This window comes from Sinocyclocheilus grahami, unplaced genomic scaffold (genome assembly GCF_001515645.1).
Source record: "Sinocyclocheilus grahami isolate Dianchi unplaced genomic scaffold, SAMN03320097.WGS_v1.1 scaffold476.1, whole genome shotgun sequence".
Classification (NCBI taxonomy): domain Eukaryota; kingdom Metazoa; phylum Chordata; class Actinopteri; order Cypriniformes; family Cyprinidae; genus Sinocyclocheilus; species Sinocyclocheilus grahami.
This window is the reverse complement of record NW_015505655.1, coordinates 962,540-982,815: the sequence shown is the minus strand read 5'-3', so window position 1 is coordinate 982,815 and position 20,276 is coordinate 962,540. Positions and strand designations below refer to the sequence as shown.

At 36.6% G+C, this 20,276-nt stretch overlaps 1 protein-coding gene across 2 annotated transcripts; it reads right to left on the bottom strand.

Moving 5' to 3' along the window:
• Positions 1-1,333: 1,333 nt before the first annotated feature.
• LOC107553672 (butyrophilin subfamily 1 member A1-like) lies at positions 1,334-19,311 on the bottom strand. Of its 2 annotated transcripts, XM_016235964.1 has the most exons (9): positions 19,169-19,311; positions 13,383-13,445; positions 12,540-12,893; positions 11,721-11,993; positions 11,409-11,516; positions 8,180-8,221; positions 2,570-2,614; positions 2,299-2,325; positions 1,334-1,908 (listed from the first exon to the last, which is right to left on the bottom strand). In XM_016235964.1, exons 2-9 carry the CDS (start codon positions 13,441-13,443, stop codon positions 1,379-1,381), a joined length of 1,440 nt encoding a protein of 479 aa, XP_016091450.1. In that variant the 5' UTR covers positions 13,444-13,445; positions 19,169-19,311; the 3' UTR covers positions 1,334-1,378. The 2 variants fall into 2 exon arrangements, with proteins under 2 accessions (XP_016091450.1, XP_016091451.1); XM_016235965.1 differs by lacking the exon at positions 2,299-2,325.
• Between the last annotated feature and the right edge of the window lie 965 nt (positions 19,312-20,276).

Genomic DNA, 20,276 nt, shown 5'->3' with positions numbered 1-20,276 from the left:
AAGTAAATTTCCTTTTTTATGTCAATGCACTGTTTTATTGTTGTATTTAGTGCTTGCAATACTTCTGAAGCAACTTAGAATACATTACACCTGCTGAATACACTGTCTAGCTTGTAGTATATTTGGAATAAAGTGCTTTTAGAATGTTAAAAACCCATGGGGAAAAAAACTAAACAAAACAAAAAAATATATATTGAACACCCCTACACAGACAGAAACACTGCTTTAACAAAAAAGCAAAACAGCAAGACTTATTTGACATCAAAACAAAAATGTTAAAAATGCTGTCTAATCGCTCTCGCGGTACTTGTGTTTTATTAGGAGATGCACAACAGTTCTTCTGTGGCTTTATAGGTAATATTTTCACGTACACAATTTAGCAAAATCACAATACCACATTTCACAATATTACGGTTTAATATATTATTGATCAAATTAATGCAACCATGGTGAGCAAAAGAGAACAAAAGAGTTTTAATATACCACAATATTAACTTCTTATTATTGAATTGTTGTAAATAAATATCACATTTGAAACTGGTCAATGTTCAAAAAATGCTGGGAAATCACTTCATGTAGCCTTACAAGAGTGTAAGTGTGAGAAGAGTGTACTCTGTCTACTACACATTAAAAGTGTGTACTTCTTCACCAAAAGACATACTTTAAGGGTGTATAAGTAGGCACACTGGGACGCAGCAAAGGGCTAACAGACTGACAAGACACATCTGTAAACAATCAGGGAACTACTCATCAAGAAAAACTACAAAAGGACTACAAACAGAACAGGAAACAGGAACAAAACAGGGCAGAATGTAACCTAAAAGTCCAAATAACAAAAACACAAGGTATCTAAAACTGGGTATGTAACAGTCCTTTTAGTAGCTTGGCACTCAAAATCAATTTTGTTCTGAGAAGCTCAAACATAAAAATAACAGAAAATTTAAAACTGGGCTGGAAAGACAATGAAATGCAATGAAAGACAATGAAATGCAAAATCAATGAGAAATCAAATTAATAATAATAAAATGAAAATTAAGAACATTCATCAACCAACAGCAAACAGTGTTGAAGGAAGAAGAGTTAACTTGATGAGCTCTTCATGATGCTTTTCATTCATTATCTGCTCCAGCTCAAAACATTATTCATAATTAAGTAAAGCCTCTATCTTATAAAGAAATGCATATGTATATATATGCATTATTTATATTAATTTACAAAAGTCATTTCAGACATTTAAGCAGAAGTCTTAAAACCAAAACATTTTAAGATCACAGAAAACATAAAATCACCCGTGTGTGACCAGATTTTTGACTGGTAGTGCAAATAATATTTTGGTTTATTTCAGTGGATCATGTAAATTCAGTCACGGATCTCATTATTAATCATCACAGATAATCAGTGGTGCGGAGTTTGTATTATACAGATACCCCAAACTAACAAATGGATAGAGTTTCTCATCAAAAGACTGATCAGTGTAAGAATAGATATGAGACATGGACTCCACATCATAAAAGTAGACTAGGCCCTTCTCATAATCCACAAACACACCGACCCTCTGAGGATTCACACTCAGAGAAAGAGAGACATATGAAGACTCACGAGCCCTATACTTCCCATTTTTCAGACCCACAGTCCAATATCCATTCATAGGACTCAGACGGATCCAGCCCTTCCTGCTAACAGATGCTCTGGTCACTCCTAAATACCACCGAGTCTGTCCCTTCACTTGCACCTCAAAGTAAAAACACCCTGAGGAGAATCCATCCTTCCCAAGAACACCAAGATATTGATCAAATCTGTCTTTTCCCCCATTCACTCCTGTTTCTCTGTTTCCATTTCTCACTTGTTTCCCATCATCAGACACGATGAGACGTTGATGAGCCATATCAGCATCCAGAATCACATTCACTGCAAAAAATATTGAAAATTCTGCTTTACAAATGAGTATATAATGAAATAAAGACAATTACTTATTTTTATAGGAATCATGAGAATTTTAAAACAAGACAAACAAAAATAAAGATACACCACTTATAATAATGTTCATAATTTTGACATCTTATCTATTACTGATAGTCTGAAATGTTCAGATTTTTCCTGCTTCACTTCATGTGCTTTTAGGTTGCTGTCTGGGAGTCATTTTGTTGTTCATTTTTGAATCCTTGTGTTGATTTTTTTGTCTTGCTTTTATTTAGTAATGTAAAATAAATAATTATTATAAATACTGTATATTAAAATAAATAATTATGCCATGAAACATGCCTTTAATTAAAATAAACAATTATGCCTTTTACTCACCCTTGTGTGTTCTTGAATGTGTGAGAGCTAAAAACAGAAAGTATGAAGTTATGAAGGCTTCATCTTTAGGTCAATAATGAAATCAGCCATTTTAATCACCACTTGAAGACCAACAAAATCCAAGAAGACTTTATACAGTTTATATATCTAATAATAAAATACAATGAATTGAATAAATATATGAATGCACAGCATGTTGATTCATTGTTTTGCAGAATAATTCAAAGGTAATGAATTTATATTTTAATTAAGCCATAAAAAACAAATTCACCTTTTGGTATGATTGTCTTCAGACTTTGTAAAAGTTGATCACGCTCTAAAGAAAATTCAGAAAAAGATGAGAAAAGAACATTACAATTCTGTCATTTTTATTACTCTGACAAACAAGTAATGATCATGTAGTTGTGTTTATAGGGTGTGTTAACATCACAGGAGTGTGCATCAGGGGCCTGTATGTACCATGAAGCCGGTTTAGCTGACTATCCAGGTGAATTTCAGTTTAGTTTGCACCAACTCTGGGTTTTAGGCACCATGAAAGTGGTTTGGCTTTTAGCTGTGATCATCACCACAGTAACTTGCCCCGGGACAGGTTATGTTCTGATTTAGAGATCTCAAACTGAAATTTGACCAATCAACTTCGAGCAAAGTGACACATCTCTGATGCAATAGTCACTCCCCAGTTTCTCTTGCTCCAAATGAAAGGACACTACATAGTAAAACATTTTTTAAAGAAAAAAATGATCTGGCTTTTATTGATGATTGATTATTATAAATATCTTATATGATTTATATAATTATTATACCCTTAATCCATGACCACTTTAGCCATATAAATATATACAGGCAAGATGGGGTAACACTTTATAATAACTTTCATTAATAAATCATTAACAATCATTACATAATGCTTAACAGATCATTAGTTAATATATTCAAGATTTTGATTTGTCACATACATGGTTGTATAGAGAATATATGACCAGCAGTGAAACGTAAGTAATATATATTCACATAGCTAGAAATATGAGATAATGTGCTTGTTAATGTTTACTAATGTACTTATTAAAAGTTACCTAATTATTAACATATCATTATTTAACGTAAATTAAAATGCTTACAAATGTCATTAAACTTTCAATTCATATGATCATGCACTTTTTAAAAATCTACAAATAATTTTTACAGAAATTACACAATGATTACAAGCTTATTTATTAATGTACTTTTGAATACTAACAAACGTCATTAAACTTCAGTTCATATTACCTAATGCTCTTTTTAACATTTACAAATGTTGTGAAAAAATGAGCTTAATCAGACATTTTTAACTCTTTACTATTCACAAACTATTCATGTTATCATATTATTCATTAACTCATAATCACAGTCTGTAAAGTTCATATATTTGGTCTACGTTTGTTGTGTAGACTTCTTCAATTTACAAATCATTAATTATTTGTTCATGTTTTTGCAGTAGCCAATCTAAAGTGGAAACTATTCATCATTTGTAAATGTTTATAAAGGTTTACTAATCTTTCAGTACCTGTAAGAGCCATATGTTATTTGGTTTTATATAGATGTGGAATAAATAAATAATTGTGTGTGTTAAGCAATTGTAAAATAATTATAAAAGTAAACTATTTAATATGTGTATTATATTTCATATTGACAATGATGTCATTTCCGGCAAGGACAGTTAGACCGTTTTGTGATATTTTTTGCAATATTGGAGCGAGACTGTTTTTTGAACGTGTAACATCTTTCCAGTTAATTTTGTTATTAAACTTTACCTAAAGAACGTTTCTGGACTACGGAATGTTATTCGAGTTCAAATCACGCTCACACATGAAGAAGCAGCAAGAAATATGAACATTTAAACGGATTGCAATCACAGTACCTTTATGGGCATTGGACTTTTAGCTGCTGTAACAAGGTTTGTGTTAAGGGTGGTTAGTTAAGTTTATTTAAATGCTTCTTAAAGACGTAACACATGTTGTAATTTGGGTGAAAAACTTGTTTTTATTGCCTCAACACTTATATTAGTATACTATATCATTAAACAGGGTATTCCTTGAATCATACATCAGCAGGAGAAAACAAATATTTTTTCAAGAAAATACTTGTTCATTTATCAAAACAATGTAATATAAACAGATTGAATCATGTTCCCTTATAGTAACCAAACTGACCCCTCTACACTTTTGACCCCTTAAGCAACCCATACCACCAAACCCTAACCTTAACCAGATCACACCTCAATAGCAGAAAAAGTGTTGTACATTAACAAAAGCTTTCAATCATTATATAACATCTGTTAAAATCATCTGTAGATTTTCAAAACGTGCATGATCATATGAATGAAAGGTTTCATGACATTTGTAAACATTGTAATTTACATTAATTATCTGTTGATCATTAGGTAATGTTTAGTAAACATTAACAAGCTCATTATTTCATGTTTCTAGCTATGTGAATATATATTAACTAATGACCCGTTAAGCATTATATAATGTTTGTTAATGAAAGTTATAATAAAGTGTTACCCTGTGTTTGGCTGGGCTGCTGTCAGTGTCTGTCTGGCATTGTGTCCTTCCTGTCCAGTGTGTCGTTCAGTTTTTTCTGCTTCTTAATGATGGACTTGCTGTTCAGGTGTATCTGATCGCCAAACTCTTCTATAAGATCATCAATGGTAGATCATAATGTTCCTCCGCCCTGGGCTGATATTCCAGTCATTATTGTCCACATCAGTCCACTCAGCTGCTGATTCTGGTGGTGGTTTTCTACACCGAAGTTCCCAAAGACATCGGAGGAAGTGAGGGACAATGGCCGGGATTCAGGTGAAGCTGAGGCTGTCCTGGAAGCGAGGAGTCGTCGGAAAACGGCGTCGATTCCTTGAGAGGAGTCTAATGCATAGACTGTATGGTCTAATGATTCTCCCTCATCTACAGCAGCTGGACTCTGCTGTCTCCGTCCCATCTTCCCAAATACGTTTGTGGAGTTTTTGCGCTCGGCAGATTAAGTCCCTGTCAACTCCACACAATTCCCCGCAAAATATCTGGTTAAGACGTTACTCTTCCCCTCAGGAAAGCACTGGTAAATGCTCGTTCAATAACTAACAAAACATTTGCGTTGAACGACTTTTTTAAATCCAAGGAGCTGGACTTTTTGTTTTTGACTGAAATCTGGCAGAGGAAAATGCTCCCCTTAAAGAAATTTGCCCAAAGAATTATTTATACCTTTATTAGTCTACCGAGAATTTCAGACCGTGGTGGAGGACTCGCTGTGGTGTTTAGAAACAGTTTTTTTTCTGCTGGTACTGGGTTTTTCCTCTTCCTTTGAATTGCAATTATTCAAGTTGGTGGTACAGATCCCCTTTATTGTATTTTAATTTATCGTTCACCTGGTCCTAATAGCTCCTTAGATGATTTTAGTGATCTCTTTATCGTCTATTCTTAATCTCTCTAGAATTGTGATTGTTGGTGATTTCATGTTGATGATGTTTTTGATAAATTTGCAACTGTAATTTAATCTCACCCAACATGTTACTGGTCCTACTCATATAAAAGGACATACTTTAGACCTTGGTTTTAGTCTATTTTTAGTCTAGTGATACCCAGCTTTACATACCACTTAAGCGCAATGACAAGTATGCATTATACCTACTAACAGCCTGTCTCCAAGAATTGAAAACATGCAAAATATCTGGTTAAGACGTTACTCTTCCCCTCAGGAAAGCACTGGTAAATGCTCGTTCAATAACTAACAAAACATTTGCGTTGAACGACTTTTTTAAATCCAAGGAGCTGGACTTTTTGTTTTTGACTGAAATCTGGCAGAGGAAAATGCTCCCCTTAAAGAAATTTGCCCAAAGAATTATTTATACCTTTATTAGTCTACCGAGAATTTCAGACCGTGGTGGAGGACTCGCTGTGGTGTTTAGAAACAGTTTTTTTTCTGCTGGTACTGGGTTTTTCCTCTTCCTTTGAATTGCAATTATTCAAGTTGGTGGTACAGATCCCCTTTATTGTATTTTAATTTATCGTTCACCTGGTCCTAATAGCTCCTTAGATGATTTTAGTGATCTCTTTATCGTCTATTCTTAATCTCTCTAGAATTGTGATTGTTGGTGATTTCATGTTGATGATGTTTTTGATAAATTTGCAACTGTAATTTAATCTCACCCAACATGTTACTGGTCCTACTCATATAAAAGGACATACTTTAGACCTTGGTTTTAGTCTATTTTTAGTCTAGTGATACCCAGCTTTACATACCACTTAAGCGCAATGACAAGTATGCATTATACCTACTAACAGCCTGTCTCCAAGAATTGAAAACATGGCTTACCAATAATTTTTTGCATTTGAATGACGATAAAACTCAAATGGTTCTGTTTAGGCCTAACGAGAAAACTGATCTGAGCACCGGTGATCTGGGCTCTCTTTCCCCTATTCATGTACAAAGCTCTAAACAACCTTGCTCCTCCATATCTCTCCGAGTTGATTATAGTACACAATCCAGCTAGATCACTCAGATCACAGACTAAGCATCGGCTTTTGGTTCCCAGAGCTAGATTGAAATGCAGGGGTGACAGAGCCTTTGCTGTTGCTGGCCCCAAGCTATGGAACAATTTGCCATTATCCATCAGAATAGCTTCTTCAGTGTCTGAGTTTAAAAGTCTTTTAAAAACGTATTTTTTCCCCCATGCTTTCAATGTTTTGTGACTGTGGTTTTCTAATGATGTGTTTACTCTATTGTGTGATTGGATCAATGTAACTGTCTACGGCACTTTGGTATACTAAGGTTGTTTTAAAGTGCTTTTTAAATAAATTGAACATTAGCTCTAGAAGTCTCTTCTAGTCCCTTGGATGTGGTACCCACTGCTTTGTTTAAAAACGTTATTGACACCATTGGTCCCTGTGTGCTCGTCATAATTAATAATTCACTAACATCTGGTCATGTTCCAATTTATCTTAAACAAGCTGTTGTTCAACCTATTCTCAAAAAACAAATCTTGATCCATCTTTGCCCCACAATTATAGACCTATTTATAAGCTACCTATAAGGTCCTGGAAAAAGTAGTTGTTAATGAACTTCCTGCTGTTTTAGATGGGTATAATGTGTTTGATAAATTCCAGTCTGGTTTTTGTCATCTGCACTCTACTGAAACTGATCTGACTGAGTTGACAGAGAAAGTTGGTGATCAACTCAAAACTAATTCTGTAACCCTGAGTTCCAGTAGCCCCTAACTGCAGTACACAAGATCCATCCAGGGGGTGGAGATGGTAGGTTTAGGGATATGGAAGGTGGGAGGAGTTGGATCTGGATCCAACTTCGCCCCCTGGATCTTGTGTTCTGCAGTGAGGACCATCTCCTGAGTTCGGCCACCGTCATGGTACAAGCCCCTGGTACGTGTCAGGGTTTGGTTCTGTTTTGTGTTTCTGTGCATGTTTCTTTAGTTTTAATTTTCTCACCTGTGTTAATCACTGTGTTTGTTGCCTTTGTTACTGATTTAGTTACACCTGTCCTATGTTTAGGTAATTATGCCCTTGTGTATTTATAGCCTTGATTTTGGTTCGTTATTGGTGTTTTAGTCTCATTTTTAAGTTGGTTGCTCAGTTTGCTGTGTTTTTTGCCAGTGTGCAGTTTCTTTTGTGTTTTTTCACTAAACAATACTGCTTGCACTTAGATCCAGCTCTATATATTGTTTTTGCAACCAGCCATGACAGTAGCTGAATAAATATACATTATATAAACAACTGGTGACCATTTACCAGACCCAAGATATACACAAAATAAATGAATACACACAGTTAAAACTGTATTTTATGGCTGGCCTTAAATGAATAATGAATTAATAAAGTAATAAAGATAAATTCACCATGTTGTAGTCTCCTCTTCTCATTCTGTAGTTGACTGTGTTCTGAAGAAGATTCAGAATAAAGAAAAGAGAAAACAGCATTCAGACAACAAATACAAATATAATTTGTGAACAATAACTATTACACGACCTAAGATATACACAAAAGTATATGAATACACAATGTCTGTTAATTAAATATTTTGTGGATGAAAACAGACTTGACATTAATACTGAATTAACTTATTTGTCACACTTTAGTTTGGGGACCAATTCTCACTATTAACTAACTAACTAACTATTAACAGCAACTTTTGCCTCAAACTAATTTGCTGCTTATTAATAGTAAGGTACACTCTAAAAAACGCTGGGTTGAGACCGCTGGGTAAGGATGTTGGGTTGAAAATTGGTCTTGATCTATAGCCCAGCGGTGCTGGGTTGGGAACGCGGATGTGAAAGAGAGAACACACGTCACGTTAACATCGGACGACACAGTGCGAGAAGCCGCCATTTTCTCAGTGTCTTCAGATGGAAGCGAGTGCGAGTGAAAGACAGTTTCCATTGTCTCCTGCCTGTTTACCTCACATTTTGATGTAACACCGGTATGATTACGTGTTAATATTTTATTTAAACCATTGATGTCCGTGTTTTTCATTGCAGAACTCAAACCAACTTTGGAGTTGTCTGATTTGGAGAGTCATCATTCTTGGTCTTCCTTTCTTAAACGAATAGTTTACACAAAAAAATCATTTACTTGCCCTCATGTCATTCCAAACCTATAAGACTTTTGTCTATCTTTAGAACACAAATGAAGATATTTTTTAATTTTCTCTCATAATTTTTTGTTAATCCATTGAAAGTCTAGATAATCAGTATTTTCAAGCTTCAAAAATACATTGTTATTGTAGAAGCAATCCATGCCAATATTTATATATAAATCTTAAATGATATCATAGCGAATATGTCTGTTCAGAAGAAAATACTGGTCTTCCAGACTTGCAATGGAGGACAAAAATTAAGAGAATATTAAATATATTTATTTGTGTTCCAAAAATTAGCAGAGTTTGTATGGGTTTGGAACAAGACGGGGGAGAATAAATTATGACCATTTAAATTTTTTGGTGAACTTACCTTTTAAAGAGCACCCCTCCACGTACATGAAAAAGCTATGTGAATATCTTCTGTAAAATCAATTCCTTTACTAGTTTTTCAAAGCATTTCATAATTAATGACGTTAGTGCAACTGGTCTAAAATCATTTAAATTCTTGGTAACTTTACTTTTTGGCACAGGGACTATGTTAGATTTTTTCTATATTTTGGAGACTTTTTGTACTTTAAGAGACTCTAAAAAAAATATAATGAAAAACTCCACATAATTGATCTGCACAGATCCTTAACACCTTACCTCCTATGTTATCAGGCCCTGGACTCTTCTTGACATCTACATTTTGAAAAATACTTTTAACCTTAAGAACATCAGTATTTCCATAATTACTAGATAGTGTTCTCTGTTTTAATTAATTTATTTCCGCAATAAAATCATGATTGTCAAACCTTAAATAACACTCAATTAATTTATCCACAAAATGTATATCGAGTTAAAAGCATCAGTCTGATTATTTTGGTATCCTTCTTCTCAATACCTGCCAAGGTCTTGACCCCCTGCCATGCTGATCTTACATTTTCTCCATTCAGCTGCTCTTCTACCTTCTCATTAAATTTGAACCTATCCTTCTGTATTTCTGCTCTCACCATTTTATTAATCTCTCTAACTTTTTGTAATTCTCCCATCTGAAAAGCTATTTTCTTTTTATACAGAAGATCTTTTGTTCTTTTTGAAATCCAAGGCTTATTATTGGGGAATACTCCAAACGACTTATAAGAAACAATACAATCAGTGCAGAAAGAAATATACGCACACACCATCTCAGTAAGTTTGTCAATATTGCTTGAGGCTTCCTCAAAAACAGTCCAGTCTGAGCAATCAAAGCACCCCTGTAAAGTCAATGAACTGTTCTCCGTCCAAACTTGGACTCTTTTTTCTTTTACTCGCTGTCTACGTAGCACTGATTTATACACAGGTAACAAATAAACTATGTTATGATCAGAAAAACAGCAATAGATTTCATCGCCCCCATAATGGAGCCATAACAGAGGTCAATTGTCTTATTCAGTCTTGTATTACAAGTAACATATTGATAAAAATTACTCAATGACTTGTTGAGCTTACAGTTATTAAAATATAAGTATAAAATTCCAGCACAGCTTTAGAGGTCTGTGGCAGCTTTGGGATGAAGCCATGCAAGACATCAATATTTTCTGCCAGGTATTGCACTGCTTTTATCCAGGATCTCAATCTTGTCTGATAGCAAACGCTGGCATGAGAGGAGACAGGCCCTGTGGCATCATGAAGGCCCTCAAGACAACATTGGGGTGACTGGCAGGAAACACACTTTACCAAACCACACATCCGGTTCAGTTCTTCAAATGTGTCTGGAAACACCTCTCAAACCACCTGCAGCAGATGTGCCAGCCACATGGTCAAGGAAGGGGCTCTGCTCTCTCTCCCTCTATCTTTCTCTCTCTCTTTCTCTCTCTCTCAGATAACATTTTACATTCATTCTGGGTACATTTAACTGTTTATGTTTTTCCATCCTTCATCTATTTTGTAACCAGTTCAAGTGTAACCATAATGAAATACTTTTATTAAACCATTCCAATTATAAATGATGTTTGCTGCTAACTAGTCTCAATTCAACATTAACATTAAAGTGCTACTACCTATTGCAATACAATAAAGTCACATAATATCAATGCTCTCCCACATATTTGGCTATTCTAACTGCGCTTATTTCCGTCATTGGTATAAGTGGCAGTGGGGGGTAATAGACAAGAAAATAGACAATTCTATACCATTGTGCTGTTAACGTTTTTTAGTCATTCGGCAATCCTACAGCCTGAACCACTGTAGAGAAACCACCCTTACAATCCTCATTTTTTATTATTCTCAAATGTTTTAATTAATTTTAAATAAAAATGTTTAAATCATTTTAACATTTTAATAGTTTGCTTTTATTGTTGTGATTATTTGTATGATTATTTTAATTATTTTTTTATGTAAAGCACTTTGAATTACCATTGTGTATGAAATGTGCTATATAAATAAACTTGCATTGCTTTGCCTTGAATATTATCCCTATACTGTCTTATTTACATAAAATATATAAAACAAGAAAACAAGTATTTTACCTCTGTTTTTATGAGCAAACACAGCTATCAGTATTCCAGCAATCACACTGAGCACAACAAAAACTGAAATCACGATGACTGATGTCCTCCAAGAATGAAACATATTACCTGCAAAACAAAACAGTAATTAAGCATTCTGACAAGATGATTAAAAAATATATCATGTTCATTTCTGAAGGGTACATAGACAGTAAAATGTTTTAGCTTTACATAATGTAATTGACTAAGCTGATAATCATTAAATATTTTTACTTCATCAAAAATACCACAAGAAGATGACAAAATTACAGTAACAGAAGTGTCCGTACTTACTTGAGCTGATAATCAGTGCCTCCAGCATGTGATGTCTCAGTTTGACTCTGCAGTGAATCTTGTCGTCACTGTGATGTAAAGTGATAGTATGTTTTACACTGAATCCCTCTGTGTTTCTGTGCATCTCTGTAGTTTCTGAACTCAAACTGACTCCTTCACTGTCCAGCCACTCAAGATCAGGTTCAGGGTTCCAACCTTCAGATTCACACTGTAGATGAAGCCCTCCTGAATGATCAAACCCATCTACAGTGATCACTGGAGGACGTCCTACAACTACAGACAAACAAGAAGAACATTCTGTTGTTGTTCTGGCTTTTTTAAGTTAGTTAGATGTTAAGCATGTTAACAGTTAAGCATGTTAAGGCTGGAATACATTACATGACATTTGCCCCGATTTTCCCCGAATTTACAGTCAGTTGACGCTAGTTGAAAGTCAGAGCCAGTCTGCAGATTTGAGTTGACGGATTTCCTAAAAAAATCATGTAGTGTATGATGGACACAGACTCCAATTTTTTATTTTCAGACTCTGATTCCATCCAGTCGGAGATCAAACATGTTTGATATTTTCAGCCGATTTTAGAACAAGTTGTTTTCATTGGTCACGCGTGTCCTAGCAACAAGGCGCATGTTTCTGCATGAGTTTGTTATCGGAACAACTTGAAAGTCTGGTAGTGTGTGATCCTCCGTCGTTTAGTGTGTGATGGCCAGCTTTCCTTTGTGATTATTTACAAAGTCGGTAAGTATATGGTTTTAAAAGCTGTTCAGATTTTAGAAGTCGTGTAGTGTATTCCAGCCTTTAGTTTTCACTGGTTTACTCACCTTCAACACTGACATTAACAGTGGCATCATCAGACCGGGATTTAGACTGAATGAAACATTTATAAAGTCCTTCATCAGAGACTCGGACTGATGAGAGTTTGAGTGATGCATCTCCTCTCTGTAGTTCTGGATGATTCAGTTTTGTTCTCCCTCTGTAGGACTGAATCTGCTCTATGTTTCTGTCTTCATGATCCTCATAGAGATGCACTAGTTGTGAGTCTTTCAGATCAGATCTAAACCACTCCACTCTCATGTCCACAACACTGATGTTGGGTTTGATTGAACAGGGCAGAATCACATCTTCACCAGCTACAGCAAACACAGGATCTGCAGGACCCACTACCTTATACTGCTCTGTAAAAGAGAAAGAATGCAGATCTAATTAAATGTGAACCTCCTGTCAGTTGAACTGTCAACTTCAAGGGCTACAACGTTCCCATGTAAAGCAGTAACTGTCCTTCTCCACACAGCTCTGCGTCTGATCATCTCTGCTTGAAAACACTGCTTGTGTGCATTTTTCCTCTGTTTTATTAAACATTAATAAATGGCTCTTTATAAGCTTTATTCTAATCGGTCAATATTTCTGAATAATGATAAATTACTGACCATTTATCCAGGAAACCTACAGTTACTGTTCCGTGGTTTCTACATGTAAGCCGATAAAATAATTTCACCTGAGATCAAAATTTCACATCCATTTACTTGGCAATTAGCCATGTAATAAATGGCATAATGTGTGACCTGGTCATTATTACATAAACTATAATTATAAATATAGTTCAGCTGGACAATGAATAGACATGAACACACACTTCAGCTCTTTACATGGGTGTGAATAATTACCTGATATTGAATCTGTAATTCCATTAATAATCAGCAAAGTCAAACAAATGAACTTCATCATCTCTAAAGGAGACACATGAAAATAAAACATTATAATAAACAGTCAACAATTGTGTTAACATGCATGTGTTCGCTCTGAATACTTGCACATTTACAATTACATTTTACATTAGGGTTACAAAGAGGACAGTGGGAGCAGGTTGTTGTGTTTGAGGGGGGTTAAAGAAGCCCCCAAAGCAGCGCAACGGCCATATCCCTCATCAAAACTCATAATATGTCATTTCCATAACTAAAATACATAGGGCCTATTTTACAGTCAACATTTGCAGTTAAAAGGCTTCTGATCATCTTTCACAAAACTTAACATCTACCACAGTTTTTTTCATAGGTAGAATGCAAAATGTTTCAATACAAGCATTTCAATCAAATGTAATTTGTGCAATATTTCAAACCTTCAACCCACGGGAGAAAAACCAACCTGCAGCAACAGTTTAAAATTAGCCCAATTCCGTGGAATAAAATGCAGATTTGGCAACCTTGCATCCAACACGTGCTGCATGGCGATTTAAATGGCTACTCCGCATATTGATAGCGGCTCCCTGATGCGCAAAAATTATATTCAACATTAGAATGTTTGCGGGAGCAGGCGGTGATGGTCAGAAATTTGGAGCGGGTTTAAGAAAACAGTCCCGTGCAGAGCTATAATACATCTTCCGGCTTCGCTACCGTTCAGGCATTCTTGCTTACTTCGCTTTGCTCCCTATTTCTGTACTTTTCTTTGATTTTTCTAAGATTTTTACTTCAGCAGATCAGTACAGTGCTCAAACAACATATTTTTGGCACAAACACTAAAACTAAAAACTCTCTGGGACTGGAATAATACCACGAAAAATAAGACTTTTGCCTTCCACTGCCAGCAGCTTACATTCCGGAGAAGGGAAAACACAGGTGCCCACATTCAAACAGAAGAGAAAGAAAATGCCTCCCGTTGAATCTACTTGCTGCATGAACTACTGCAAACTTCTACAAAGGATTGCGGTTCTTGAAACAAAGTTACTTGCTGGACTTCCAAAACAGGCAGAACACTCAGCAGACCGTTGTCACGGACCCCCTCAGCATACAGCCGGTGAGTCCCATGAATCTAGTAAATCTCAACCGTTTATACCAAGTGTAGAGGAACATGCTGAAACTGATTGTCACACTAATCGATGGCACAAACAGGGAGCGAGACCCAAAGGCAGTAGAGACATCAGATTATCACGAGTTTCTCGTATTGCGGCCATAGCATCCTCTACCGCAGATACGGCTATGACAAGGCTTGTGAATACTGGTATTCTACCACCCCCTATAACATCTTGAGAACAGATTTGAAGCATTAATGAATGCGGGTGATGAATCCCCAAACGTGATTAAACATGGATCGGATCAGCCAGCAGCTAACATCGCTACTAACAGATGCTCAAGGTCGAGCAGACAGCAGCTTTCAGCTCAGAGCGAACAAGCCCTGCTCATGGACACCATCACGGCTGAGCCCTGCCCACAGAGCTCATCACAGACAGACTGTGACGTATCAGAACAGCTCCAAGACTCAGCATCCAAGGATGACTTTCTGGAAAACAGCCAGGGAAGCCAGGACAACATATTTCAGCCACCGGAAACAACAGAGCCACAGCCCTGCTCACCAGACACATTATCCCTCTCTCCAACATCTCCACTTCTAAGCTTCTCACAGAAAATGGAGGAACTGGTTTATGCTGGGACCAGACTCTCCCACTCTTTTGCTGCAAGCCCCCAGTTATCAACTAAAAAAACGGCGGGCACCACAACCACCAAAGTCTGTGGGCCCAGCTTGTCCTCCTCCTCCAGTGAGAGCTCCCCGGCCGCTGCCACAACGCCAGGGCCCAAACCCTCCATCTGCTGTAGGTGAACCAAAAATAACTGATAGCAGCTCTCGTCCACGGTGAAAGCCGATCCGGCGATCCACAGCACTAAGCTGATGTATTCCCTCAGCGACCAGCACAGATCAGCTCCAGGCATGATGACAAATGTTTACAGAATAAGCGGGAACCCAGTGTGCCTGTAGTTTTCTCTATTTCTGTTTTATCACGTGATAGAAAGTCTAAGGCCTTCTCAAGCCGTACGGCTGACTCCTCTAATCTGCGGCCTGTTATGCATCAAACTAATATTGCTGTTGAGACAAAATGCAATGCCATCAAGTTAGCATTTTTAAACATTCGCTCACTAAAAAAATAAATTATTTCTAATCAATGACTTAATAACAACAAACAACCTGGATTTTATGTTTCTAAACGAAACATGGCTAGAAGACAGCTGCAGTGCAACGGTCCTCAATGAAACAGCCCCTCCTAACTTTACTTTCATGAGTATTTGCAGGACTGTTAGGAGAGGTGGAGGGGTAGCTTCTCTATTTAAAGATGTGTTTGCAGGACTGTTAGGAGAGGTGGAGGTGTAGCTGCTCTATTTAAAGATGTCTATCAATGCAAGCAAGTGTCATTTGGTCAGTACTTGTCTTTTGAATATCTAGGGATTGTGTTGAAAGGTTCTCCACGCATTCGGTTTATCATTATTTACAGGCCTCCAAAATACTATCCAGCCTTTGCTGAAGAGTTCACAGAAATGCTATCAATGATTTCCTCAGAGTTTGACTGTTTTGCTATTGCAGGGGATTTTAATATTCACATAGATAATGCAGAAAACAAAACTACAAAATAAATTAACTGTTTTAAACACTTTTGACCTGATTCAGCATGTGCATTAACTCACACACAATCGTGAACATACTCTTGATTTAATCATCAGTAGAGGTCTAAACATTTCATCCATTGTTATTAAGGACGTAGAACTATCTGATCACTTCTGTATTTTCTTTGATATATTGATCTCTGTTACCACTGAATCTAGATCGGTCTCTGTCAGAAAGAGATGCATTAACGAAAACACTAGTGTGCTATTTATGGAGGCTATATCTTTAACACCAAGCATTTCTGCAGACTCTGTTGATCTTCTCCTTGATTCCTTTAACTCAAAAGTTAAGAATGTTATTGATGACATTGCTCCTTTGAAAGTCAGCAAGAAGACTGGCAGACAGAAATCAGCTTGGAGAAAATCAACAGCAGTTCAGAGAATGAAAAGACAATGCAGAAAAGCTGAGCGGATGTGGCGGAAGACGAAACTTGAAATTCACTATGGTATACATAAAGACAGCCTTCATGCTTTCAATGTGGAACTAGGCAAAGCTAGACAGTCATTCTTATCAAACCTTATAAACAGTAACTTAAACAACACTCACACTCTTTTTGCTACTGTTGAGAGACTGACAAACCCCCCAAATCAGATTGCCAGTGAAATGCTCTCCGACAGCAAATGCAAATGCTTCCTTCTTTTCTGAGAAGATCAATAACATCAGGAAGGCGATTAGCACATCCCCAAGTTATGCAGAGGTCACACAGATTCGACCGCAATATCAAAAAGAAGATACTATGTCTGCTTTTGAAGAAATTGATAGCAAAACTTTGGAAGAAATAGTACAGCACCTTAAATCGTCAACATGCTATCTTGACACACTTCCCACATATTTTTTCAAAAGGGTGCTTAACTGTTTGGAAGCAGATCTCTTAGAAGTGGTGAACGCCTCACTTCTTTCTGGGACTTTTCCAAACTCCCTGAAAACTGCAGTTGTTAAACCCCTTCTGAAAAAGAGAAATCTTGATAACACCATATTGAGCAACTATAGACCAATATCAAATCTTCCTTTTATAGGAAAGATTATTGAAAAGGTAGTCTTTAATCAGCTGAACAAATACTTAAACTCAAATGGATACCTGGACAATTTTCAATCTGGTTTTCGACCGCATCACAGCACAGAGACAGCACTCATTAAGATAAATGATATTCGCTTAAATTCTGAATCTGGCAAAATATCAGTGCTGGTACTACTAGATCTCAGTGCTGCGTTTGATACTGTCGATCATAACATACTACTAGAGAGACTGGAAAACTTGGTCGGGCTTTCTGGCATGGTAATTAAATGGTTCAGGTCATACTTAGAAGGGAGAGGTTATTATGTGAGTATAGGAGAGCATAAGTCTAAGTGGACGTCCATGACATGCGGAGTCCCACAAGGCTCAATTCTTGCACCGCTCTTGTTTAGCCTGTATATGCTCCCACTAAGTCAAATAATGAGAAAGAACCAAATCGCCTATCAGTGCTGCGTTTGACACGGTCGATCATAACATACTTCTAGAGAGACTGGAAAACTGGGTCAGGCTTTCTGGGATGGTAATCAAATATTTCAGGTCATACTTAGAAGGGAGAGGTTATTATGTGAGTATAGGAGAGCATAAGTCTAAGTGGACGTCCATGACATGCGGAGTCCCACAAGGCTCAATTCTTGCACCGCTCTTGTTTAGCCTGTATATGCTCCCACTAAGTCAAATAATGGGAAAGAACCAAATTGCCTAACACAGCTATGCAGATGATACCCAGATTTACCTAGCCTTATCACCAAATGACTACAGCCCCATTGACTCCCTCTGCCAATGCATTGAAGAAATTAACAGTTGGATGTGCCAGAACTTTCTTCAGTTAAACAAGGAAAAAACTGAAGTCATTGCATTTGGAAACAAAGATGAAGTTTTATGTAAACGTGACTGACCGAAAACATGAGGACAGTTGTAAAATAGTATCTGTAGAATTTATGTATAATTTCATGTTTTTAATCAGTTGATGTGAATGATAACAAAAACTTATTGATGGAGTTTTTTTTTTCTTCTAAATAACAGTTTTTAGCATAACAACACTATGAAAGCTGTAGGTCCAATTAGGCTGAGGACAAGGACAGGATTTGTAATCTTCAAAAGTGTTTTTAATAAATAAAACAATTTATTTATAAATTGTATAATAATAAAATAATAAAACAAGTCAATGAGAACTTAACGAATGACATATTCCTTTACAGAACAACACACGGAAATCAACTATCAGTCAGTTTTAGACATTTTTTGGATGTAATACTTTTTATTCACTGTAACAAGTCAAGGACAGAAAATGTACACTTTTGGTAGAATGTCCCGTAAACCGTTATTCACTGGAACAGCACCGTATGGCATTATTATACAAAAAATGGGGGGGCAGAGCAAAGAGAAACACTTCCACGCGATAAAATGCGATTGTGAAAGTTTTCTCAAATCGAGCTCGACCTAAAACAATGTTTTTGTATTCTAACAGTCGTTTATTGGTAATAGACGTTAAACATGAAGAACTCCTTTCTTTCACATTCCTTACTAGCGGACTTACCAAGGGGTTTGCTGTGAAATAAATTCACAGATCAAGCTGGTGAACATGACACCGGTTTCATTCCTCGAAGTGTCCAACTTTTGGAGCTATAGGCATTATACAATTAAGAGTCGCTACGAAGAAAAAAAAAACTTTTTTCGGCCCGAAGGACAGCGTCACCCGAATTCACAAATCATGGAGAATGATATTCGGTGTTATTTGCATGTTTATGACAGCGCGCTGCGTATTTATAGCCCAAAGAAATCTGAATATCAAACCGCAAACTGCGGAATGGCGACTGTAAAAAGCAAAAGCCGAATCCCGGACATTTGGGCGATTTAGAAATTATTTGGGCGTTTTTGTCCGGGGAAGAAAAGAGGACGTATGGTCACCCTATTTTACACACACATCTACAATCAACTGGTTAAATTAGTCCAGAGAAAGCAAGACACAAAAACATCGACATGTTTTTCGGTTGGTTCTTGACTTACCTTCAGCTGAGCACTGCTGTGTTCACAGGAGTTTCTGAATACATTATTTATGATTATTTGATATTAACAAAATGTTGATACGAGAGTTAGCCAAGATGGAAAGGAGAACATCCCGCCTCAGTTTCACTTTCACAATCAACCTGTTGACAAAGACACCGCCCAACCTAATCATCACCTGCTGAAATCAGTCTCTGTTCGCAGAGGAGTGTCTTCAGGCTTGAGCTGTAGGGATTATTACCGGCTTTTGCTTTTTTACAATCAGTTTGAAGGAAGCCCATAGATTTTAAACTGCTCTTTACTACAAAACTCCCAAGATCACCAGTCAGTGTTTCATTCAGAGCAGATACAGTCATTTACTAAGTTACAGCTGTTCGTCTAGTATGCAGAGCATTCATGTCTTCGTATTTGATTTAATAATAAAAATATTATTACAACAAAATGGCACAAATTCAAAGTACTTTTCAACAATGAAGTGACATGGAAGGGTTAACAACATTAATCTACGTTTTTGTAGAAAATATTTTGCCAATATTATAATGTAATTAATCAAATCAAATAAAACTAAACACATAAAAAAAACAAATTTTTCTCCAAAAGTCGCTCGAGAAATGCATTAAAACATTTTACACAGGCACGTATCGAACTGCACGCAGACGTCATCAGTGAGCGACCGTGGGGTCTTTTCAGTCACTGTACGCCTGTCACGCCGTAGTTTCCAGTCTACTGCAGGTCAAACTACAGCAGCTGCAGAAATGATCCGATCATTAAGTTCACTCAAATACTCTCTGAATGTCTGTCAGCGGGCTCATGTCAGGCTGTTGTCATCCAGCAGAGGGGTCGGGGAAAGAATAGTCCCCGCCACATTCACTGGAGGTACATGTTTCATTTGTTTAACATGGATGAGCCAAATCAGAACACATCCGTATGATGAAATATCATAACAGGGGAAGAATGATTTTAATCAAATAAACGCAGGCTTTTCGGTTAAAATGTGTATTTGTCTCTTTGACAAAAATAAACAGGATTTGTACAGAATAAGTCTATAGCTCAGTCGGACATGTGCAATATATGCAGTGTTGGGGAAAGTTACTTTTAAAAGTAATGCATT

Excerpts from the sequence above, each read along its gene's own strand:
- LOC107553672 (XM_016235964.1), bottom strand. The coding sequence starts at position 13,443 with ATGATGAAGTTCATTTGTTTGACTTTGCTGATTATTAATGGAATTACA. Across the intron at positions 12,894-13,382 it reads AATTACAGATTCAATATCAG|AGCAGTATAAGGTAGTGGGT; the intron begins GTAATTATTCAC and ends TCTCTTTTACAG. Across the intron at positions 11,994-12,539 it reads TGTTAATGTCAGTGTTGAAG|TTGTAGGACGTCCTCCAGTG; the intron begins GTGAGTAAACCA and ends GTTTGTCTGTAG.